Genomic DNA, 26106 nt, shown 5'->3' on the forward strand with positions numbered 1-26106 from the left:
GGCTAATAAAAAGAAAGATAAATATACTTTAGAATGAGCTTTACATGATAACTTAGTTTTCAAGGTCATCGTAGAGTTTTTAAAAGAGATTAATAACGTAGGAACAAACATCTTTATAAAAGGCTAATAAAAGGAAAGATAAATATACTTTAGAAGGGTTATCACATGATTGCATATATTTTAGAAGAGATTAATAACGTAGGAACAAACATCTTTACAAAAGGCTAACAAAAGGAAAGATAAATATACTTTAGAAGGATTATCGCATGATTGCATATATTTCAAAGAAGGTGATATTAGGTTAGGGGTAGTGTCAGGGAAATCAAACTACCTAAGTACATTTGTGCATGAACTTGTCGAACACAAATCTAGAAAATCTTGGATATGGAGATTGATTACACACTGGACAAATTAGCATCCCACACATCTTTTCAATATTACAACATTGCTATTGCAAAATGCGAATATTGTCAAAACATTCATATGGTGGTTACTAATTAAAGGCACCATTTTTCAGGTGTAATTCGAATACAAAATGTGAAATCGGATTGAAACATAATGCAACCCATCACGATCCATTTTACTAGGTCTCGTTTATTCGTCGATCTATTTTGCTCTACTCGACTGCTCCACGTGTCGTCCATATCCACCCCCGCATGGGGCCTATTAGACATGACTTTGGAAATGGGGCCGGGAACCGAAATCGCCGTCTCTAACACTAGGGAACGAAACCAGGTGCGAACCGAACAAATTCGATGTCGATGTCAACGAAAAAGGCCCTGAATTTAAAACGGAGGAAATCGACAAGAAGAACGCACGAAAAGGAGACATTTCTAACGTCAATTCGACACGGCTGAAGAAATTGGAGAGATGGAGCAGCAAACAAGCAACCACCCAATAGTAATCGAGATTTAAGGTTTTTCTTCTCTGGGTCGTGATCGAACTTGAAGGGTTGGCTTCGTCCAATTTAAAGTCCTCGCATTCCAGGTCAAACTGCAAAAAACTGGCGTGTCAGCCGCGTACATCGGTGGATTTCCGGAAGTAGTGATTTTTACGAGTTGGCGAGGGCCGATCTTTCGTTTCCTTGAGATGCCCACGACTCGATGAGTGGAAGAAGGGGTTGCTTCTCTCCTTGCGGCTTCTCTCCTCGTCGTTCCCGAAACTCGACCCGAGTTCAACCTGTTGCTGTCCCGCTCTCCTACGAGTCGGAGCTCGTTCCCTGTTTCGAGGGAGAGGTTGGCGTTCGAATCTTATTCTTCTTTCGAGTTCATGGTCTTGAATCTTGGGCTGTCTGATGCAATTTCACTCGATTCTTTAACGTTCGAGATCGTGCTCTTTCTGGGCTCCTTTTCTTGACCCATCAGAAATGGGGCGAGTGTTTGTTTGGTTTCGATGTTACAGAACGATGATGTCTGCGATTTTTTCGTTTGAATTTTCTGGGAATCATCGTGTGCTCTTGACTCTGAAGACTGATGGTGACTCCTTCTTGTTGTTTCGATTGATTGGATCGCGGGGAAGCAGCAGGCGATGGGCGAGCGAAATCCCACTTCATGGAAATACACATGGAAGATTACCAACTTCACTAGCTTGACTCAAAAGAAGTACTACTCTGAAGTGTTCACGCCCGGGGATAATGCCTGGTAATCCTTGAATTTAATTTCTGGCGAGCGTAATGATCGAATGATGCCTTGTTTGTCTTTATGTTTCCTTTACTTGTTGAAATTCCCCAAGACTTATCCATTCTCTTTTATGGTACGGTTGATTTGAGCAGGCGAATACTCATTTTCCCCAAAGGGAACAGCGTAGAGTGCTTGTCAATATACTTAGACACCGCTGATTCCGTGAGGCTACCATATGGATGGAGCAGAAGCGCCCATTTCAGATTGATTCTGGTCGATCAGAACAATAATGACTATTCTAGGATTAAGGGTACGTTGATTGCGACTCTGACTATGGCTGGTTTTTTCAGTCTGCTGTTGGAATCTGATTTTGAGATATGTTGGAATGAGAAAACTTCTTTCTTTTTTGCTACTGCAGTCCTCTAACATGTCTAGGATGAATTTAGGCACAAATATGTCCTCGCAATCAATGGTATTTGTGTTAATAAAGTTTGCACTCACAAATTCAGAGTAATGGCTAATGAGATTCATAACCTGAGAAATCTGGCTTATGCTTATTGTGATTCAGGTGAAATACATCCACCATTATTCCTTATAAGTGAAAGCATGTCATTGTCTTTGTGGTGTACATCGTCAAAGACCACAGTTGGGTTGGCAATGCAGTACTTTCATCAATTCTATCAAAAAGAATATTGAAGGATTATTTGACTTCTCTTGTTGAACTAAGTATGACTTTAGGGAATCAGAGTGAGAGAAATTACTCTGAAGTTTCTTCCGTGTACATAATTTTGTGCCAATTTCAATCGCACATGCACTTATATGCACTTTAAAAGCACTTGGCAACAGAAAGCTTGGAAGGAATGGATCAACATTTGGACATTTAGAAGTATTGGAAGGAATAAAGATTCATCATGTCAATACTGTTTGTGGGACAAATTGCAGGATTTTAGGGACTTTTATCTAATGAACATAGAAGTGTTGTCGTAATTTGGATTTTTTGTCATTTCAGCAAACTGGACTGGGTTTCTGCTGAAGCAAACTGAGAGAGCATGTTTAGGCCTTGTTGTTGCAATGCTTTCTCAAAATATGCTTTGACTTTGTTCTTGTGGTTCTGGTGTCCCATGTTTCTGATCCAAAGCGAAGTAATCTGTTCATTTATTGCACCTAAGCCAGTGAAACGAGGTATCTTTAACCCGTTACTCCTTTTTACTGAAGTCCTGTCTGAACAAAATGCAGAGACGGAACATGATTTCACTGCAAGAGAGTGACTGGGGCTTCACATCCTTCATTCCATTGAGTGAACTTCATGACAGCCGTAATGGGTATTTAGTTAACAACACTTTGACAGTTGTAGCTGAGATTTTGGGCCCCCAACGCCCGGCTGAAAATACTCAGGTGGCTGAACCTCCAGCAAATGTACCTCAGGCAACACCAATAGATACGTTCGACACATATTTTACAAATCTTGAGGAAATTATTAATGCTGCTCAGAGTTCTCCCGCCAGAGGAGGGTCAAACACAAACAATCAAAGAAGTGCTCTTTTGACTTATGAGGCTCCAACCTTGGAAGAAGTAGAGAAGGCTAAACTGTCTTTGAAGGAGTGCCTTTCTGATATCTTCAAGCTAAATGTAAAAGACAGATTGGCTGAAGCAATGTCGACATTAAGCATAGCCAAAAGAGGGTTATCACTGGACCAGCAAAAATCAGTCAAGGCCTTTTGGGCCAACTTCGATGAGTTCACTTCTGACTTTTTGACCTTTGAGCAGGACAATGCTGAATTCGAGCTGCAGAAATTGCTGAAGGATCAAATGTTTGCAACAATGAAAAAGAATCACGAGACTCACATCTCGTATAAGCAGTTGCTTGGTGAGCTGACCAAAGAGGAGGAGGAGCTCAACAAAAAACTTGAGGAAGTGAAGTCCAGAAGAGAAAAGCTCATTTCGGACTGGGAGATTTTGATGGTCGAGTCAGAGGAAGCGAAATCTGGGCACAAGGGTCAAGAGAAGAAGGTGGCAGAGGCTGAGGAGAAGAAGAGAATAGCCGAGGAAAGAATGTCTAGATCAACCACTGCCTGGTCAAATCTGAAGATGCTATTTGGTTGAAATCTTTGGCTTGGATCAGAAATGGCTGAGGATACCATACAAATGGATCGCGAGTGTGAATAGAACTGTGTGGATTCTCTTGCTAATAAGTACTTTTGAGCGGTGAAAACCTGTGCCTTTGAGATACAGTCAACTTCTGATAATTTTTGTAAAGAGTTGCCACATCTGCTGTGCTCATATACACTTCGAATTTCCGATTCTCTGTTTTTTTCATTTGGTCATTTCATTAGAGGTTTGAAGATAGAATCGTTCCTGCTCGTAAGCCTGACGATGCTTCGTGTCGGTCCACTTAATCGCCCAAAAATGATGACCTGTGGCTTCGTTGTGACTGAAGAAGTTGTATTTCGTTTTCACTTTGAAGTTGAGACCGAGGATGTTCTTTTATTCCATTGCATGTACTGCAGAAAGATTTCAAGAGGATGATTTTGGACATTAATATGCTCTCTCTTACCATAATCGTTTTGCGTATGTCCTTATCATGCAGTTCTCTGATGTCACTTTGATTCAGAGAACAATGTTCCGTTGGGGGCAAAAGGGAAACAACTTTCGGGGATGGTAATTCTGTAGCATTGTTAGTAAATTTGAAATCCTAGCAGTCAAATTGTGTGACTAGCAACCTCCTCGGCAGTTAATGGTTATTTACCAACAATGTCAATAGCTTCCGAACATCACACGAAATAAAATTATTTATCAATTTATTTTTATAAACTTACCGCTCGAAACAAAAGTTTAGCATCGAGAATAGTAATTTACCGGTGAAATTAAGATCTTACTATAATAGGTCCACTTACAAGTTAGTAAGAGTTGAAAAGATACAAAGTTTAAGTAACATTGAACTTATCTATAATAGAAAATAACCGTTGAAAACAAAAACTTACTGGTGCCATGAGTTGCTTACAGCAACAGGTTAGTAAGTTACCAACAACATAAGAAACCTGCTAATTCGAAACAACATCGAAGTTAGTGTCTATAATAGTGAGTTTAGTTCAACTTTGGAAGTAAGTTTTGAAAGTGCTAGTATGAATACCTAGAGAGAGGTGAATAAGTGTAAAAACAGATTTTGTAAAATGCAATGAAAACCTTTACTTTTAACCTGAGTTTGAATAATAGACTTTTGAAACTGAGTTTGAAGAACAGCGGACTTTGAGCGAGATCAGACTTTAGCAGTTAAATAAAATTATGAACAAAACAAAGGAGTTGAGGGAATAGAATAAGAACACAAGGTTTATAGCCTAAGTCCACTCTTTCACGCTAACAACCTTCTTGGTTGAATTCCATTATGCAATCAACAAGAGATTACAATTTTGAGTGCAAACACCTAAAGTAGATCACACTATCTCATTAAATCACTCTTTTGATATTTCTCTCACGATCACAAACGTTTAAGCTCACCAAAGACAAGTGTATGATCGAAGGTCGCTCAGACTTTGGAATTATAAATTCTACGCTCCGTCTCTTACTTGCTTATCAGTCCTCCATTTCCTCAAATACTCCTCCACTTCCAACTAGCCGTTGGACAGTATCTCGAGGATCGTCTTCCAATCTACCCATTGGACAGCTCTGTATCTAGAATATTTGGTAGCCGTTGAGTGACAAAGGTAGATCCCAAATTGATTCCGATTGCCCATACAAATAGAATCTTGGTTTCCATAAGTAGAGCTTTTTCGTATAGAAAGTTCTTGTCTTCAATATCCAATCGTCAATCAATTAGATTGAGTCAATCAAATCTATTTTGATGTAAAATCCGAACCAAATCACTAGCCGTTATATAATTGGGGCTTGTGTTACGTTCTGTCGAATATGGATATAAAGTCTGAGTGCAATAGACTTTACAATCTGAGTCTAAGTACAATAGACTTTACAATCTGGGTCTAAACATATTCTGCTTCTGAATAGATTTAGCTTTAAGGTCTAAACACAGTCTGAATAAGTTCAGCTTCAGCATAGAGTCTGTTTTCTAGTTCAGCTTCAACATAGAATCTATCTTGTGGTTCTTCATTCACGTTCAGTCTGGAATTTGTCAGAGTTGGCCGACTTCTAATGTAGAACAGACTTTGATACTAAAAGTCTGGCAGTCTTCAGACCTTGACACAGAAGTCTAGAAATCTTCAGAATATACTTTGATAATATCATTTACATGTTCTATTATCTGCATAGTCAATTACTTAACCAATAAACACGTTAGTAGCCTTTGATTTATTTTGTCATCTTCAAAACATCATAAGAGATTTCCCTAACAATCTCCATCTTTTTGATGATGACAAAACAATCTCTGAATATGCAGATGTGTAATCACACTTTCTAAAATAATGATAAATCAATCATCTTAGATTTTCAAATAATGTGATTTGAATCAAAAGACAGCAAATAGATTGAGCATAACAATATATAGAAAAATAAACGTAGCTCAATATTATATTATTAACCAATCAACACATATGCATATTTATATTCTCTCCCCCTTTTTGTCATAATCAAAAAGTGATAATAGTAGAAGTAGTATCACGTAGAGAATATAAAACGATAACAAATGTGTCTTGCATAATTTCCAAAAATCAGCTTTTATAAAGTAAATCGAATATTAAAGATATGCAATATAGCTCACTTCGATCATATATATCTGGAAATATCCAATAAAAATTACGAACGCATTATAAAATTCACTTTACCGCTTTTGTCATAATAAAATGATAATAAGAGATTTGTTAATGATAAAAGGTAATAAAAGATGCACTAACCGGATTTTGTAGAACTTAAATTCTGACGCATTTACCTTTTCCTTCTTTCCATAACAAGATCACGATCAATCCAAAAATATTTTTCCATAATTGATCAAAGCTCCCCCTCAATTTATTGCCTTTTTGAGATGATCACGATTATTTCCTTTCTTTTAGATTCATGTTCTCCCCATGTGATCATGACAATATTTGCAAATAGAAATAATTGTTTGTGCAAGTTGAACATAATATTTTTCAGTATTTCCTTTGTAGCGACAACATCCGCAACGATCACTTGCATTTTGAAATTCGAGGCAAAATTTTATTTTCTTCAATCAAGCTTGTCTCGAATTCAACCTGCATCAACTTAACAAACTTTTTGCACAAATAAGCTGTAATAATATCCATATAATATATAATCCACTTTCTTCAAATAAATAAATTGAATACATAAAATTAAAATTCAGAATTACTCAACCTTTCATACGACACATAAGGGATTTCCTCAATAAGCAAAAATTTTGCACAAGGAATATAATTTTTGAACCTCCAGAAGATAGTATAGAATCTTCACAAATTTCTTATCAAGCTTTCCAAAATTCATCTTCCACCTACAAATTTTTGTAAAATAGATAATAATCTTTGCAAAAGTGTCACGTAATATCTTCCTTTGATTTGCAGATCAAACTTGCTAGATATAATATATCTTCTAAGAAGAATATGCAATAATATCTTTCGAAATCAAAAGGATTTCCTTGACCATAAATCTCAGATATATATTATTGATGCATTTGGCAAAAAGAAAGATGATATTGCTATCACGTGCCAAATCAAGTAAAAAATATTGCAATGCCTTATACTTATGACAAAATATATTTGCAATATAATAAACAATCATCCAAAATTATGATAAATGCACGTAGAGATTTGCAAGGCAAGATGATAAAAAAAATTCTCTTACCCATGGTATATGTTTGAAATATACCACTGAAAAAATAAAATCATTACCAATCTTTACAAGAGATATTTTTCAGATTGTACCAAAATCTGCGTAGATTCACGATCGTTCTTCCCTTATAGAATTTCCTGCAATCAACTCATTTCCTTTTGGTATCCATCAATTTGGATCCTTCCATTTCGTTAGAGTAAAATATAAAATCTCCATAATCAAATATTCTTTCTTAATTCATAACAAAGTATTCAAAGAAAGAATATTATGCATAATGATATTTTGAAAAATAAATTCTCACTTAGTCATAGTACAATAAAAACATAGAGAATAAAATCCTTGAGTATCTAAGAAGGAATATTTTGCATAATAAATTATTATCACGTAAAACAGATTTCTATTATGCAAAATATATAAAATTTGAGAGTATAAAATCAAATCAAATAAACTAAATTGTCTCTAAGCAAGATATCAAAAATAATCACACGTATTAAATCAAATCTCAACTTAACTAATCACAAAAACAAATCACACGATTCTTCCTTCGATAAAACAAATCATAGGATATGATCATTATAAAATCTAAATCAATCAAGGCAAGAAAAGAATATAATGAGAATTTTTAAAATTATGTACTTAAACCAAATTGAGAAATATATACCTTCCTTACAAAATTCTTTTTCTTCTTTTCCTTTATATATCCTGCAAAAACAACTCATCTTTGATTTGATACCCATTTTTTCTTAGGTCCATGAGATTTAGTAGAGTATGCTGTTTTTACCCAATTTTTCTTAAGAGGTCTCCAGACTTTAGGACATTCTTTCTCAAAGTGTTCCAAATCTCCACAATTTGAACACTTGATGGCATTTTGACCAACAAGTTTTGTAAAGATCTTTTGAAAATGCTTCTTGTACGCAAGTCAAGGAGGTTTTTGTCTAATTCTCTCCTTAACCTTAGGAAAATCAATTAGAGAATCACTTTCCTTATTAAAACCAAGTCCCGACTTATTATAGTTGTATGGAAAAGATATGCTCTAATGTTTTTGATCCATTTGAAAATCTTGTTGAAATATTTGAAAATTTCTTTTTTAAAAAATCATTTTCTTTGACAAGTAAATCTTGACTTTCTTTTGTTTGTAGAAAATCTTTATGCAAAATTTCAAAATTTTCTTTCTAAGAAAAGTTCCTGTTGCCTAAGCCGAGAATTCTCCTTTTTAAGTTTAGAGATCCTTTTAAGAGAAGATTTGAGATTTAAGCAAAGCTCATTTATATACTTTGAAACTTTGAGAGGAATTTTTGAATGGCTTACCTTGATTTCCTTATAGGATTCTAAGTCTATGTCTGAGTCAGACTTTGATTCTGAGTCTGTATTTGAGTCAGACTCTGATTCCGAATTTGAGTCTGAGTCTGAATGTGCCATCAAGCATATATTTTCTTGCTCATAATCTTCTTTCATTGTTCTTTTTCTGCTCATTCTACTTGTATTGTTTTCTTCCATCGAATTTCCTTCCTTTTCTACTCAGATTTTTTAATTTCTTAATCATAAAAGCAAGTTCTTCATCGTCCATGTCATTTTCTGAGTCTGTTTCATCAAAAACAACGTTAGATACTAAAGCAATGGACTTCTTACCTTCGGGATCTTCATCGTTGATTTGCTCCACTTCATAAGACTAAATAGTGCCAACCAATTCGTCAACGGAGAGTGACATGATCCTTTGTGTTTCTCTTATTAAGGTCTTTACGTGATTTCAATTTTTTGAGAGACCTCACAAGAGTTTGTTGACCTTCATTGGGGAAAAAATTGGATGACCTTGATATGCTAAACCATTTACAATTTCTATAAAACGGTTGAACATATCTCCAATCGACTCTCCTTGCTTCATCTTGAAGGATTCATATTTGCCAAGCATGGAGTTTATTTTTGTCTCTTTCATATGATCAGTTCCTTCATAAGTGACATGAAGTCTATCCCAGACTTCCTTAGCTATTTCACATGAAAAAATTCTGTTATATTCAAAAGGAGACAAAGCGCAATATAAAGAATAAATGGCTTTTGCATCAAGCGCTTCTCTTTTAGACATCTCCATCCTAGACATAGGAGCAGGGAGTTTGCTTTCTTTGTCTTTGCCATTCTTATTTGATGTAGACGCAGCAGTGGAATTGATTCATTTTTCCACAACATCCCATTGCAGGGGATCTCTAGATCTTAGGAATGCTTTTATTTTGTTCTTCCACACGTTATATTCATTTCCATCAAAATATGATAGCTTGCTGTTACTTTGCCCTTCCATAAGTTCTGGTGCCAAGATACTAGCCATAGAAGATCTTTAGCTCAAAAGTAAAAACAATTTTATAAAACGAGCACTTGACTCTGATACCAATTGAAAGTGCTAGTATGAACACCTAGAGGGGGGTGAATAGGTGTAAAAACAGTTTCTATAAAATGCAATGAAAACCTTTACTTTTAACCTAAGTCTGAATAACAGACTTTTGAAACTGAGTCTGAAGAGCAACGGACTTTGAGCGAGATCAAACTTTAGCAGTTAAATAAAATTACAAACAAAATAAAGGAGTTGAGGGAAGAGAATTCGGCTTAATCCAAGCCTACGCCCACCCACTCTCCCATGCTAACAACCTTCTTGGCTAGATTCTATTATGCAATCAACAAGAGATTACAACTTTGAGTGCAAACACTTAGAGGTAGATCACACTATCTCACTAAGTCACTCTTTTGGTATTTCTCTCACGATCACAAACGTTTAAGCTCACCAAAGACAAGTGTATGATCGAAGGTCGCTTAGACTTTGGAATTATAAATTCTACGCTCCGTCTCTTACTTGCTCATCGGTCCTTCATCTCTTTAAATACTCCTCCACTTCCAAACTAGTCGTTAGACAGTATCTCGAGGATCGTCTTCCAATTTACCCATTAGACAGCTCTGTATCTAGAAGATTTGGTAGCCGTTGAGTGATAATAGTAGAATCCCAAATTGATTCCGATCGCCCATACAAACAGAATCTTAGTTTCCATAAGTAGAGCTTCTTTGTATAGAAATTTCTTGTCTTCAATATCCAATCGTCAATCAATTAGATTGAGTCAATCAAATCTATCTTGATGTAGAATCCAAACCAGATTACTAGCCGTTATATGATTGGGGCTTGTATTACGTTCTGTCGAATCTAGATGTAAAGTCTGAGTGCAATAGACTTTACAATCTGGGTTTAAACATATTCTGCTTCTGAACAGATTTAGTTTTAAGGTTTGAATACAGTCTGAATAAGTTCAACTTCAGCATAGAGTCTGTTTTCTAGTTCAATTTCAGCAGAGAATCTATCTTCTAGTTCTTCATTCATGTTTAGTCTGGAATTTGTCAGAGTTGGCAGACTTCTGATGTAGAACAGACTTTAATATTAAAGGCTAGCAGTCTTCAGACTTTGACACAGAAGTTTGGAAATCTTTAGAATATACTTTGATAATATCATTTACATGTTCTATCATCTGCATAGTCTATTACTTAACCTATAAACGCGTTAGTAGCCTTTGATTTATTTTTGTCATCTTCAAAACATCATAAGGGATTTTCCTAACAAGTTTTAGGTATAATGCAAATATTGAAAGTCAAAGCCCTTTGGGGAAATCTATATTGCATTTGGTATTTTTTTTTTTTTTTTTTTTTTGCAAAATGACTTTAGTTTTAAGTAGGGCTTTGCAAAAAAAACTTTTGGATTGGACTTTGGCTGCATTTATATATTTTTTATAAAAAGAAAACTAAAACTAAAACCCTTCAATAGAGTTGGCAAAGGACTTAAGCCGTCAATGGGCCAGATCTTATATCAACAATTGTCGGCTGAGTATTCTGACCTTAAGCAAACCTTTGCCAACTATCATCGAGGTCACAAGGCCCAAGCAGCAGTTGCCTGGGTTGCATGACTTCTCTCACTGGCCCTTCAACGGCAAGTTACAAGTCACTCACTAAAGTACGCTCATTTTATTGTAGCAAGTTACAAACAATTTGAGGAATTTACCAATGCCATATTCAATAGTAAACTATCAAATGTTTAAAAAAAGCAATTATTGAAAATAGAACCTAACCATTTAAATTAGTAAGGTACCTAGAAAATTACCTATTTTTCAAATCAATAGTAAATTATCAAACTATTTAACAATTGTCCAAGTTACTTCTCTTTTTGTCGAAGTTTCTTTCCATTTGTAATTTCCTCACTTGGTTGGCCCGTTGCTTCCCCAAGGGTAAAGTTCCTAAACCCTAAAAAGTAATCAAGTCGTTGATCCAGTAACTAGTTCCCAGCTTCAATTCGGTTCCTATAAGAATCAAGAATCGAACCATCTCTCCTTAGAACCTAGAATTGGACGCATTCCTATCGATCTGGTTCCCAGTTTTACCTTGGAATCATGCTCACCTCTATAGGGGCGTTCATGGATGGATTGAAGCCATGAGCCTTGTCACGACCAAAGTTTCAGATGTACCACCTAAAGTTTGGCTAATTGATTGCTATACCTAGACTTAGCTCAGGCTCTCCCAAGCCCATACTAATTCGTGACTTAGGTTCAAATTCTTAACATGCAAATGATTTTCAGTTAGGAGTCGCCACTAATCTATTTTTTCAGTGGGTCGATTAGAAACCTAAGTAAAGTAACGAGAGATTTAGGATGCATTTGGAAGTAGCTTCTCAAGGCTACTTTGAAGCCCTAAAGATCTTTGGGCCAAGGATAGGGTGTTTGGCAAAAAAAAATTCAAAGCCCCTTTGCAAAATGTCAACCTTCATAAGGCTGAAAGCCCAAGGCAAGTTAGGGGCTGCCTTAGGCTTTCAACATGCCGAGAATGCTGAGCTGAGGGGCTAAAAAAAAATTTCTTCCCAAATTGTCCTAGTTAGTTTTTCGTTTTTCCGGTTTTGCCCTCACTATTCATCGTCTTTTTCTTCTTCTTCTGCGAGCAGTAGCCGACATTATCTTCTTCTTATTCTTCCGCGAGCGGTCGCGAAGGGCAGGCAGTTGTCGGCGATCATCACACGAACAACTGTTGTCGGGGGGTGGCGCGACCGATGCCGGGGGTGGCACGACCGCCGCGCCATTTAGGTCACAATAAGGTCTAGGTCGCCGTGACCCAGATCTGGGGCAGCAAGGTCGCGGGAGGACCTTGCCGCCCCCAATATGAGTCGCACGACCTCGCCGCCCCAGGATCTGGGTCGCGGCGGCGTCGCCTGACCTCCCTCGACCTCGCCGCCCCAGATCCAAGGGCAGCAAGGTCGCGCGACCCGGCCACGACCCAAATTCAGGGCGACGAGGTCCTCCTGCGACCTCAACGCCCCGGATCTAGGTCACGGCGAGGTCACCGAAGGTCGAGGCGGCGTCGCGCGACCTTGCCACCCCAGATCCGGGGTTGCTGGAGGTCGAGGCAGCATCGCATGACCTCGCCACCCTAGATTCAAGGTCGCCGAGGTCGTGACGGCGTCGTGCAACCTCGCCACCCTAGATTCGGGGTCGCCGGAGGTCGCGGCGGCGTCATGCGACCTTGGATGGCCTTTGCCAGTTGTCTTCAAAGGTCAGCAGGGTCGTTGAAGGTCACCCGACCCAAAGTGGCCTTTGCCGGTGGTCTTCGGGGGTCACTCGACCTCGGGCAGCCCTTCCCAGTAGTCTCCAGGGCTATTTGAGTCAGATGTTGACCACTGGCGGCAAATTTCGATCGCCGACGGTCGCTTGCCCTTGCTGGTCAATCTTTTTTTATATTTTTCTTTTGATAATTTTTTTTATCACTTTGTAAATGTAATTTCCTCAAACACCATTTTGCTCAAAGGTACTTCACAAAGGACTTTCAAACTACAACTTACCAAACACAGTTTGCATTTTGGAAAACACCTTTAACTTAAAGGTCTTTGCATTTTCCTAAAGACTTTCCCCAAAAGCCTTCCCAAATGCACCCTTACTTTACTCCTACGAACTAGAGATTTATGAGTTCGATGACTTGATTACGCTAGATTTCTCTAACATCCTTTTGATACCTTTCTCTTTTATTTTGAAAGAAATGTTTTGCAGGTAGCTTGAATTGATTTTAATTTACTTCTCTAACATCTGAGGTGATCATGCAGGTGTACAAACCATCAATTTAACATCCAAGAAAAGCAATGAAAAAATTGCATTTGCATTCCATGTAGAGTAGAATTGATTGCATGATAGGTTAGTTATTTTAAAATGCATGTTTAGAAGGTATTTAGAATAGATAACATTTCACTTCTCTTTAGTTAGATTTTTATTTTTTAGTGATTTTAATTACGAATTTTCATTAAAAAAAATACACAAAAAAAATCAGGCACATGTCATGTAGGATTAGGTTCATGAAATGGCCGTCATCTAGTGGTTGTTGCTAGGTTCATTTAGTTAGAAATTGCTCATTATTAGAATTAGGTCATTTGGTTAATTTAGATTGCATATTTAAGTGTTGCATTTCTTTAATTTCAAATCTCATGGAAAATACAAAAAATCATTTTTTTAGAATAAATTTATCTCATGCTTTAGGATAGACCACATGCTTATTTATGTCATATTGCTTAGGGCATATAGGATAGGTTATATTGTTATGTCATTGCATGTTAGATTAGAAGCATTGCATTGCATATGGATTATATTCACGTTAAAAAAGTGAAAACAAAAATTGAGTGATTGTGTGTTAATTAGAAATCATATCTAGGGTTGATGATGTAAATTCTGATCTAACGACACAGATGATTTCGTTGCTACAAGGTAAGTCTTGCAATTTATTCACTATTTTATCTGGGTGTTAAATTGGTGGTTTGCACACTCACATGATCACCTCACATGTTAGGGAAGTGGATTAAAATTAATTCAAGCTGCTTGCAAAACATTTTTTTCGAAATAAAAAGAGGAAGGTACCGAAAGGAATCTAGGAAAGTCTAATGTAACCAAGTCCCCGTACCCAAAGTCTCTAGTTCGTAGAAGTAAAATAATTATCCCGTTATTTTATTTAGGTGTCTAATCGACCTACCGTAAACCGATTAGTGGCGACTCTCTTTTGCATGCTAAATATTTGAACCTAAGTCGTGAATTGGTATGGGCTTGGGAGAGCCCGAGATAATTTAGACTTAGTAGTCCATTAGCCTAATTTTAGGTGGTGCACCCGAAATTTAGGTCGTGACAAGCCTAAATCAAAGCTCAAATGAAAGGGACATCCAAAAGGTCATTAGAGCACTCCCTTGGCCAAGTCTCTCACCGACTTCACCAAAGTCGAGTCTTCCAAGTCCAAAGGAAATTGGTAGATAATGGATTGCCACCATGAGGACGAGAAAGGAGAAACTATTTGTGGCTGAAGAGACCATGGTGAACGAGAGAAAATTAGGGGGAAAAGTCATCCAAGCCATCCTTCTAAAAGGATTCAACCCCGAGGAGACTTCAGCAAGGAGAAGTTTGAGAAGCCACCGCCAGTCCCGTGCTTCATTTGCAGCAGTCCCTGTTGGACCCAAAAATGCCCCAAGAAGAGAAAGATCAACACACGGCCCACCTTAGTAGAGGAGGAAAACCGAAGCAAGAGAAAAGGGAAGTGTGACTCGGAACCATGAAGATTCTCAACTCCGTCAACTCTGTGAAGACCCAAGCACTACCCACGGAGGAGCCCACAAGTAAATATTTGTCATCCGTGGAAGTCAAGGTATGCGACACAACTCTCTACACCTTGGTTGACACTAGTGCATCAAATATGTTCATGTCAAGCGAAGTGGCGAAGAGTTTGGGACTTCACATAGAACCAACCAAGAATCAATACAAGGCCGTCGACACAAATTACGTAATGGCCATATATGTTGCCCAGGACATGGAACAACAAATTGATGGATGGAAGGGTGAGCTCTCCTTCAAGGTAATTTCACTCGACTACAATGATCTCATCTTGGTTTGGAATTCTTCAATAGCATGAGGGCCATGATTGACGACCAAGTCCATCATCATCATCGAATCGCAATGCCCCTCGATAGTACCCATGATCCATGGGTTGATGGAGAATAAGAGCATCTCCATGATTTGACTCATGGATAAAGGGCTAGAAGTATTCAATCCAAGAAGACCAACCAAGTTGCCTAAGGTTTCTGTAACATTTCCAAGGGCCGGCGATATGGTAAATGTACCAAATTCTAGAGTATTCTCACTATAAATGTCAGTAGCTATAGATGGGAAGATGAGATCTCTACCACTAGATCAAAAAGCCATTAATGATCGTAATTCGAAAGACTCTTATATATATATAAATAAATAAATAAAGGTGCTCTCTCCCTTATTTGTATCTATTCAACATTTCAATAATACAAAACATTCTCTCTCAAAGCTTCTCTCTCTAAACTTTTTCTCTCTATGATTCGAGTGAGCAAGTGAGTGATTGACTCTTAGGAAAAGACCTAGTTTTGGTGCTCCTCCAATCGAAGGAAGCCTAAGTCGCCACACAGTCTCGATCCCAAACAATCGGCCCTTGATACTAGTATGAAAGATTGGTAGAAATAAAAATAAATAAATAAATAAATAAGCCTTTTGAAAGTTAACAGTCTGTATGTGTTTGAGTGTGGAAACGATATTTACATAACTGTGTATGATTTTGTTAGCGAGTGTTGGAAATGCACTTTTTTAAGTAATTAACCAAAGAGACTTTGTGACTTTAATGTGACAAGTATACCCGTTTTATATGCAAACAATGCTTTGAAAATTTAACCGTTTTTTTTTTCAAATTAAGTATTCTTAATTAGTGCCCTATGGCACTCATTAACATAGGACAACTATGTATCATCGAACTTGACGTGATAAATATTTTCTTCCTAAATTAGACTTAATTAGCTAGCCCTAGACAGATCATATGTGGGGAGATGGTCCAATAAGTCCTAAACTTATTGTATGGATATCAATTAAATCCTAAACTTTTAAATTTTTAACAATTTAATTCTACACCTTTGCGTGAAATTCCAATATAGTCCTTCAAGCACTCTTCGCCAAGAACCACTGACGCGCCGGTGTGCTAAATAGGACACTCGGGGATGACTAAATTATCATGTCAATGATTTTCAACGAAAATTGACTAGGAGAGCTATAGTGGTATTCACACAAATATTTACGACTAAATTGACAAATTCAAAAAGTTTAGAACTAAATTACTTATGTACATGACGCACCATGTGTGTGTGGTTTAGGACTGCTCAATAATTTTCCCAATCAAATCTCATTTGTGATCATAGCCAAACTATGGACATGACACACCATGTATATTTGCTCATGCAGTCAAAAGGGAAATGATAATTTGATATGGTAGATTGTTTAACTGGCTTTATCAATGGGCATAGACTAATGGTTGGGTATAAATTTTCTTAGATTCTCAACCACCTACATAATATTGTGAGAGAACAATTTAACTCTATATAACATTAAGGTATATGATTCTCATTATTACATCAAATTTGTGTTGATTATTATGTCACTTCTAAGTTGTTTCAACATAGTCACAAACTATTTTATTTAAAATTTGTTGTGTCAAATCTATATTATTTTCAATGAATCTAGCCATTCTTTCATGTAGTGAGAATTATCCATCATATTGAGGTTTAAAAAAAGATAAAAGGTTTTTACCAAAAGAAAAAAAATAAGATAAAAGGACTGGAAGTCCCTAAACTACTGTCGTCACACCCTAAAACTAAGAAGAATGGGGATGACACAACTGTCTTTTCACTCTTAGGATGTAGTGTCAAATACAACTAACAACCTATTATTAAAATATATCTCATATATTACATATATATATATATATATATATATGACAAACAAGTTGGTTGGTTAAAACATCAAAATTTCTATAATTCATTAAAAAGAATATCTACATCTCCAAATAACAACTAAGCTTAGCAAACTCATCTCAATCATACATAGCTCAGAAAATAAACAACTAACTACACTCATACATAAAAGTCCATTTATCAAAAATGCCCTATGATAATATGAATGCTCTCGTTCTAATTATCACTAACTGAAAACTCGAAAAACATTTAAGACAAATGGTATAAGCAACCATAGCCTAGTGAATAATACAACTCTTGTAAGCATATCAAGCAACCACTATGCATATGTGTGTGTGTGTGTAAAGCAATAATAGAAACTCATGCTCCAAACTCAATATATAATATACTTGTCCGATCAAATATAAGTTGTTTTATTTCAACAAAGTTCATAAATACTAATTCAACCACCAATGATTAAGTTCAACGATCATTTTCCATCAAATCACATGTCAGTAATTTGTTCCACTAACCAATCTATTACTCAATATCCAAATATGATCACGACATAGCTCTTAATGGTAAGATGACCAAAATTTCCCCTGACCAAGTCTTCACTTATCATTCGCTAGTGGCTAGGCTAGAAATATTCTAAAACTAGTATGCATACCTAGAAACCCGTAATCGGGTTCATAGTGATACTAAGCACGAAACATTATCCTCAAAATTAAAAATCCAATCCATAACTTATGTTAGAATCCATAATGCATTTTACAACCAAACAAATAATCTTTTGCAAATCAGCTCAACCACTAGAAATACTTTTCATAAAACATTTCTCAAATCATTTCAGAATGTATTTCATAAACTAAATTCGTGAATCTATATGAATAATTTTTCACAATTCATTTCATAAGCACTTCGTAAATCATTTCAAATAACAAATAGGGTAGCTAATGGCTAATCAAAAGTTATGCATCAAATGTGCTATAAACATCACTTTTGCCTTTTAACCAAATTGCACTTTGCACATAATATGTCTAATCATTTTTATTTTCAAACAGGAGTTTACAAATTAAAAAATAAATAAATAGCAACTGTCACCTGGGAATGCCTAAGATTAAACAATAAAGGTTACTCGAACTGCCGAACTCGCAAACTTATCAAATAAATGAAAAATAATATTAAAATTGAGAAAAAAAAAATGCTATCTCAACTGAGAAACGAAACTCGACCAAAAAAAAAAACTAAAAATCGACTAAACTATGCTTACTCTATCTCAACTAAGAATAGACTAAACTAAGCTTGCTTGCTAACAGAACAATTCCACACACTAATAAAATTCTCGTCTGAAGCGGATATTCAAAACTATCTGAGCTTGAAGGCAAAACTTGCCCTAACAAAAATCTCGTCCAAAGCGGATATTCAAAACTATCCACAACATGGAACTCAAGAACAAAACTTTAAAATTTCGCTCTAGCTAAACCATTACTCCAAATCGATTTTCGTCAAACCCCACAGCTTGACAAGGCCGTAATCTATCATTTACATGAAATTCCTTAGCTTAACATCTAAAATATCAAATCTACCTGTTCAAATTTCACATAACGTTAAATTTGTGCCATAATTTCAAAAACTACTTAAATTAGACAAACAAGGTTTAACCCTTATTGGGCATTACAAAACGAAGTAAATCCGGCTTGGCGAGGCCTCTATGACATATACCCCTTCCCCTTTTTTCCTTTTCTTTCTTCGTTTCTTCTTTCTTTCCTTTTCCTTCTTTTTCTATTCGCCTTTCTCTCTCTATTGTTTTTCTTTTCCTTTTGGATGCCAACCTTTTTCTTTTCTCTTTTTAATTAAACAGCTTTTTGACTTTTTGACTAGCAAAAAGGTCGAAAAGCACAAATATTACTACTGCAAAAATATTTTTTAGGCGTCCTTAACTTTCTTTTGCTAAACTTTGTTCTTCAAGTTGGACCGTCCATCAAATTTATAGATAGAAATATTAAGGTGACAAACGTCAAAGCCACATCAGTAAATGAACATCCATGTTAGCACTACAAAAATCATATTCTTCTAACTTGAAAATCATCCTCATTTCTTTTCCCTAGCCACTATTCAAGGATCCAACAACCCTCATTGATGGCTACACTTGGGGGATCGCGGCCCTCATCACTCCAAAACATTTTTAATTGAGGGCCGCAACTTTCGTTTGATTTGAGTCAACTAACACGCTCACTACAAATATGAACGAGGGCTCCTTTTGCCCAAATTTGTGGGAGGGCTGTAACCCTTACCCCTAGAGTGGTTATCACTAACAATTGGTGGCAGACCTTGCAGGCTACCAGTAGCCCCAACCTCGCCTGGTTCAATCACGACATACACGTGCTCATGATTTTCCTACATAACACAAAGGTGAGGGTGTTATTTGTATCGGTTTGGCCTGAAATTAGCAAAAGACGTCAGAACCTCAGAAGTGCATGGGCGGCAGCACCTCAATTGTAGCCATGGATTCCTTTATTGGCTCTCTTCTTGGACAGCGAGTTGATAAAGGTCAAGTGGCAACACCGAATCCATATAACCAAGATTTGAGACCAAAAAGGTAAGTAAGTATCATTCAAAATCAAAAGGAAACATGTCACATTTCTCTTTCCTTCATAGCCCTATACTGTTGTAGTATCAATTATGGTACTTCAAGTTTTTCTTCAGCCACCTCTATTTCATTAGAGAGAGCCAAGAGATTGTTAGAGCAAGCCACAATGGACATGTTCCCTTGCTTTAACTCCAATAGTGTCGGGTTAAGAGAGAAAAGTTTGGCACAGTCAAGTTTCCCATACATATCTCTGATATTTTCTCACATAATCCTTGAGTCATCTGTCGAGGGAAGTCCAACCATGACCTATAGGGTTATGAAATCTGCGATCCATGTTCAGACAAGTTGATTGCATTTCTTCTAATGCTATGCCAGACTCTTATCAATCAGAATTGGGACAATCCCGTCAAAGAAACCATACCTATCCTTTGTGACTAGGGCTCGCCAAAATTCTTGGGACCATGTTAAGTAATTATCAAGATCGGACAGTAGCTAAGTGATGAGTCGCAGCTCCGACCAGTTGACTGTAGAGTTGTACAGTGGATCACCAAGATCCGGGCAACCATTGGCGCCAGAAATTGAGTAAGGTATGAACCCTAGTGGGTATTCGTTTCCAAACACGATGTACCTGATTTAGGTACCTAACCTAGAAGGATCAATCCTAGCCTAAGGGCTGGGATTGAACAAGATGCCATTGAATGGGCTCAGTCTGGACAATGGACCGTTGATTGGATTGGGCTGAACGAGTCGCTCGTGACTTGGCATGGCTTCATCGGGCTAATCCAAGGCAGGTTCTTGTTGCGAAGGTGAAAGAGGTACTTCCTTTGGGGTCGATCCTTCTAGAGAATGGTTCTTCTCAAACGTTGATGACTGATTTTCTGGCATAATATCAGTAAGAAAAAATGATTTCTTTGCTGAATTGTTTAAATACTAATTCCTACTATAGAGTACTAACTTTGTTTTGCAGATGTTGACACTTAAATTTTAGCTATCATATCACATAAGAAAATTAGGTGTTTTTTTTTTTTTTTTTTGGTGAACGAGGATCCGCTGGAGCCTGCCCTTGTCAGCTTACGCTGATTTGGGATCTCATGGGCCTCCGCAATGGAGGCCCGACATCAATTATATCTCGAGGGAAACTGGCCCAACAACCCACCGCCGGAGCCCCCGTCTTAATCGCTAACAATGCAAGGTTTCGAACTCTTGACCTCATTCACTGGAGGAGAGATCTCAACCAACCGCGCTGCCCACAAGTGGGTGAAAATTACATGTTGGTCCCACCACTAAAGAAGAATATCATTAACGTAATTCATATTTGCATCACACAAAAATCATACAGCTCAAGCGCGATGTTACCATGGTACACATGATTGAAGGGACTTCTTAGACATGTAGTCAGCGTGGGGATTGCGCCCAACTCCTTGCTGATGAAGTTAATAATTCATAGCTAATAATCCTATCCACTGTCAAATCGCTTCAAATCAGTGTTTGATCTTTAATGAGAAGTCGAAACTATTGAAAAATCGAACTCTGAATTGGTGATATTTGAACTCTTGTTGCTGGATAAAGTGCACGGCTGGCGAGAGATTTTCACAAGGTCAAGGTAATCAATTCGATCAGCAAGAAAATTTGAAGCAGAAATCCAATATAAGATAGTGGATAATAGCCACAGTGGTAGTTTGAAAGAAGGGGCCGCGCATCAGTCTCTCAAATGTCATCACACATACACCATCTCTTCAAAATTCTTGAAATTCATTATCTTATCAAGGGGCAGCCATCTCTATAAATAGAGAACTTGGCCCTAGAGGAGAGGGCCATGCATTGAAAAGAGGAAAAAAAATAGAGAGGGCTTCGTAATAGAAAAAGAGGAGGAAGAGAGAATTGCCAAGGAAAAGACGAAAAGGGAAGCCTCTCTTTATCCATGGTATTCTTATTTCCTTCTCTAACCCTCTGGTCTCCGTCCGCATAAAGACGAAAGAAAGACCCCCACGGACTCCACAAATAGAAAGAAAAGAGAAGTGTGACACGAAAGCGGTGAGAGAGAAGGCTCGAGATTGGAGAGTTCGGCCACGATTGCCCCTGCCCCTGCCCCTGCCCCTGCGCCATCTCGCTCCCCGATTGGCGCTGTGCCTGAGTTGCTGCCGCACGCTTGTTCCAAGGTCGCTTCTTCCCACGTAGTGGAACACTGCCACTCGACGCTCCTCGTCGCCCGTCCAGTTTCCAGTCCTCCAACGAACTCCCACGACATCAACAACGCGACGAGCAGGACGTTCCTCTTGGAGCCCCCTCGGCGAAGTCCAATCTGATCCAAGCCCCGACGACGAAGCCTGTTGTCCCTTGAGACGAGCCAAGTCCTTTGACGCCAGCAGCCTTCCTCCAAGACGCCTATTGCTTCCCGACGAGTTCCCACAAAGATCAACATTGCGCGCTGTCCGATCCTCTCTTGCTGTGTCGTGTCGCGGCCCCTGACGACAAAGAGTTGCTGTTGTTCCTCAACGTCACCTGTCCGAAGCCGCTGCCATCCCCCTCCTGTCGGCGAGCTGAGTAGTAAATTCCTGACGACACCACTGCTTTCCCGACCCTGCTGTGATCCTCCCATCGGCACCTGAAGGCGCCACCACCTAGCCGAGTCGTAACACTTTTCTGTTTCGTAGGTTGTCCAAGGAACATCCCACCGAGAGCACCGCCACCGCCATCTGAGCCTCATCCGCAAGCTAGCAATTCGATTCTCCAAGATTGCGCGTGCATTCAAATTGGGTAACTTCCTATCCCAATTGATTCGAATTGCAATAATTGCTAAGTTTAGATAGATCATTATCTATTTGATTGACTTTAATTGAATTGAATCTTAGGCATTATCCAAATTAGAGATGATAAGTTGATTTAATTACAAATTTGATCCGTAAAGATATCAGATTTTTTCAAATTGTTTCAACTTAAAATTGGATATTTGTTGTGCTAAGATTGCGATAATCTTTAATCTAACCCGTTAGATTATCATAATATATATATGGAAATCTTTGTGGATTGCTTTGTGGATTATGTAGGGTCATCTTTACCAATAAATTCAAAAAAAAAAATTAAAAGATTGCATTGTATATCAAATCATTTAGATTTGACTCTAGGGATAAAATTGCATGATAGGATTAGATTAGGTTTTCCTATTTTAATTTGAATACATGTTTGGATAATATCTAGGCTCGATAGCATTTTTTTAAAAATTAATTGCATGTTAAGATAAACTTCTAAGTTGAGATGTGATTTAGGGTAATCTATTTCCTAAATTAAATTATATAATATATTTTTTTTATTTTAATTGATTTAGATTTATGAATTTTAATAAAAATCCCAACATGCCATATCGTATAGTCTAGTTGCATCATTATGCCGTGTCATGACATATGCCATGTCATATATAGTTTAGGTCATGGCACTAATGCTCATAGCATATGCACTTCATTCATATAGTTCAATGCATGTCATAGATGCACGTCATTTGGTGATAGTATGTTAAGCCAGTTAATTAAATTAAGATTAGTTTGCATGTCAGTTCAATCAATTCACGTGTCATATAAAAAATAATTGCATGTTAAACAACTCGAACCTCTCGCAGATTAGTATTTCTCTGCAACAACAAGGATAGAATGATGGAAATGGGAGGCAATCAAGAAAAATTTTGGGGAAGCTAGGCAAGAAACGAAAAGCTCTAATACCATGATGAAGAAAAAGAAGAAATTGGGGAAGTTTATATTTCGAATTACATCAACTATTTACTTTACATCTACAAGACTCAATTTATAATACAATGTATGGTCAATAAGAGGAAAGAATAAAGGAAGAATATACAGAATCAATTCTAGATGGATTCATTCAATCGTTCTAGAATGGCGAGCATATCTCGAACAAATATTTTGGGAATCACTGCGCGCTCGACTCTAAAGACTGATGATCCTTTTTCTTTTTCCTTTTTGTCTCGATTAATTGGATCGTGGGCAAGCAGCAGGCGATGGGTGATCAAAATCCCACTTCATGGAAATACACATGGAGAATAACCAACTTCACTAGGTTGACTCGAGAGAAGCACTACTCCGAGGTGTTCACGCTCGGCGGCAATGCCTGGTAATTGTTGAATTCGATTTTCAGCAAGCGTGATGATCGAATTATGCCTTGTTTGTCTTTTTGCTTCCTTTACCTGTTGATTTCCCTAAGACTTATCCATTCTCTTGTATGGTACGGTCGATTTGATCAGGCGAATACTCATTTTCCCAAAGGGGAACGATGTAGAATGCTTGTCGATGTACTTAGACGTCGCTGATTCCGCGAGGCTACCATATGGGTGGAGCAGAAGCGCCCATTTCAGATTGATTCTGGTCGATCAGAACAATAATGACTATTCTAGGATTAAGGGTACGTTGATTGCGACTCTGACTATGGCTGGTTTTTTCAGTCTGCTGTTGGAATCTGATTTTGAGATATGGTGGAATGAGAAACCTTCTTTCTTTTTTGCTACTGCAGTCCTCTAACATGTCTAGGATGAATTTAGGTGCATCTAGTCCTCACAACCAATGTATCCGTGCTAATAAAGTCTGCGCTCACAAATTTGGAAATGGCTAATGTGATTTATAACCTGGGAAATTTTGCTTATGCTTATTGTGATTTAGGTGAAATATATCCACCATCATTCATCATATGTGAAGCCATTGTCTTTGTGGTGTACATTGTCAAAGACCATAGTTGGGTTAGCAATGCAGTACTTTCGTCAATTCTATCAATAAGTCTCTTTCAAAAAGAGTATTGAAGGATTATTTGACCTCTCTCGTTGAACCACTAAGTTATTCCAACTGCTCGTGCACTTATTTGCACTTTAAAGCATCTGAGGTGACGATATGAATACTTGGCAACAGAAAGTTTAGAAGGAATGCGTGAACATTTGGACATTTAGGAGTATTCGAAGGAATGGAGATTCACCATGTCAATACTGTTTGTGGGACAAATTGCAGGATTTTAGGTACCATATCATGAACATAGAAGTGTTGTCGTAATTTGGATTTTTTGTCATTTCAGCAAACTGGACTGGGTTTCTGCTGAAGCAAACTGAGAAAGCATGTTTAGGCCTTGTTGTTGCAATGCTTTCTCAAAATATGCTTTGACTTTGTTCTTGTGGTTCTGGTGTCCCATGTTTCTGATCCAAAGCGAAGTAATATGTTCATTTATTGCACCTAAGCCAGTGAAACGAGGTATCTTTAACCCGTTACTCCTTTTTACTGAAGTCCTGTCTAAACAAAATGCAGAGACGGAACATGATTTCACTGCAAGAGAGAGTGACTGGGGCTTCACATCCTTCATTCCATTGAGTGAACTTCATGACAGCCGTAATGGGTATTTAGTTAACAACACTTTGACAGTTGTAGCTGAGATTTTGGGCCCCCAACGCCCGGCTGAAAATACTCAGGTGGCTGAACCTCCAGCAAATGTACCTCAGGCAACACCAATAGATACGTTCGACAGGTATTTTACAAATCTTGAGGAAATTATTAACGCTGCTCAGAGTTCTCCCGCCAGAGGAGGGTCAAACACGAACAATCAAAGGGGTGCTCTTTTGACTTCTGGGGCTCCAACCTTGGATGAAGTAGAGAAGGCTAAACTGTCTTTGAAGGAGTGCCTTTCTGATATCTTCAAGCTAAATGTAAAAGACAGATTGGCTGAAGCAATGTCGACATTAAGCATAGCCAAAAGCGGGTTATCACTGGACCAGCAAAAATCAGTCAAGGCCTTTTGGGCCAACTTCGATGAGTTCACTTCTGACTTTTTGACCTTTGAGCAGGACAATGCTGAATTCGAGCTGCAGAAATTGCTGAAGGATCAAATGTTTGCAACAATGAAAAAGAATCACGAGACTCACATCTCGTATAAGCAGTTGCTTGGTGACCTGACCAAAGAGGAGGAAGAGCTCAACAAAAAACTTGAGGAAGTGAAGTCCAGAAGAGAAAAGCTCATTTCGGACTGGGAGATTTTGATGGTCGAGTCAGAGGAAGCGAAATCTGGGCACAAGGGTCAAGAGAAGAAGGTGGCAGAGGCTGAGGAGAAGAAGAGAATAGCCGAGGAAAGAATGTCTAGATCAACCGTTGCCTGGTCAAATCTGAAGATGTTATTTGGTTGAAATCTTTGGCTTGGATCAGAAATGGCTATGAGGATACTGTACAAATGGATCGCGAGTGTGAATAGAACTGTGTGGATTCTCTTGCTAGTAAGTACTTTCGAGTGGTGAAAAGTGCCTTTGAGATACAGTCAACTTCTGATAATTTTTGTACAGAGTTGCCACATCTGCTGTGCTCTTATACGTTCGAATTTCA

General features: G+C 37.8%; 1 protein-coding gene across 2 annotated transcripts; it reads left to right on the forward strand.

Moving 5' to 3' along the window:
• Positions 1-757: 757 nt before the first annotated feature.
• Positions 758-26106, forward strand: LOC104429087 (protein RESTRICTED TEV MOVEMENT 3-like). 2 transcript variants are annotated; one of them, XM_010041990.3, is made up of 5 exons: positions 21837-22300; positions 22408-22510; positions 23754-23872; positions 24003-24160; positions 25045-26106. In XM_010041990.3, exons 3-5 carry the CDS (start codon positions 23760-23762, stop codon positions 25911-25913), a joined length of 1140 nt encoding a protein of 379 aa, XP_010040292.2. In that variant the 5' UTR covers positions 21837-22300; positions 22408-22510; positions 23754-23759; the 3' UTR covers positions 25914-26106. The 2 variants fall into 2 exon arrangements, with proteins under 2 accessions (XP_039161494.1, XP_010040292.2); XM_039305560.1 differs by lacking the exons at positions 21837-22300; positions 22408-22510; positions 23754-23872; positions 24003-24160 and adding exons at positions 758-1235; positions 1522-1640; positions 1772-1929.

The sequence above is a fragment of the Eucalyptus grandis genome, chromosome 11, assembly GCF_016545825.1.
Source record: "Eucalyptus grandis isolate ANBG69807.140 chromosome 11, ASM1654582v1, whole genome shotgun sequence".
Classification (NCBI taxonomy): Eukaryota; Viridiplantae; Streptophyta; class Magnoliopsida; order Myrtales; family Myrtaceae; genus Eucalyptus; species Eucalyptus grandis.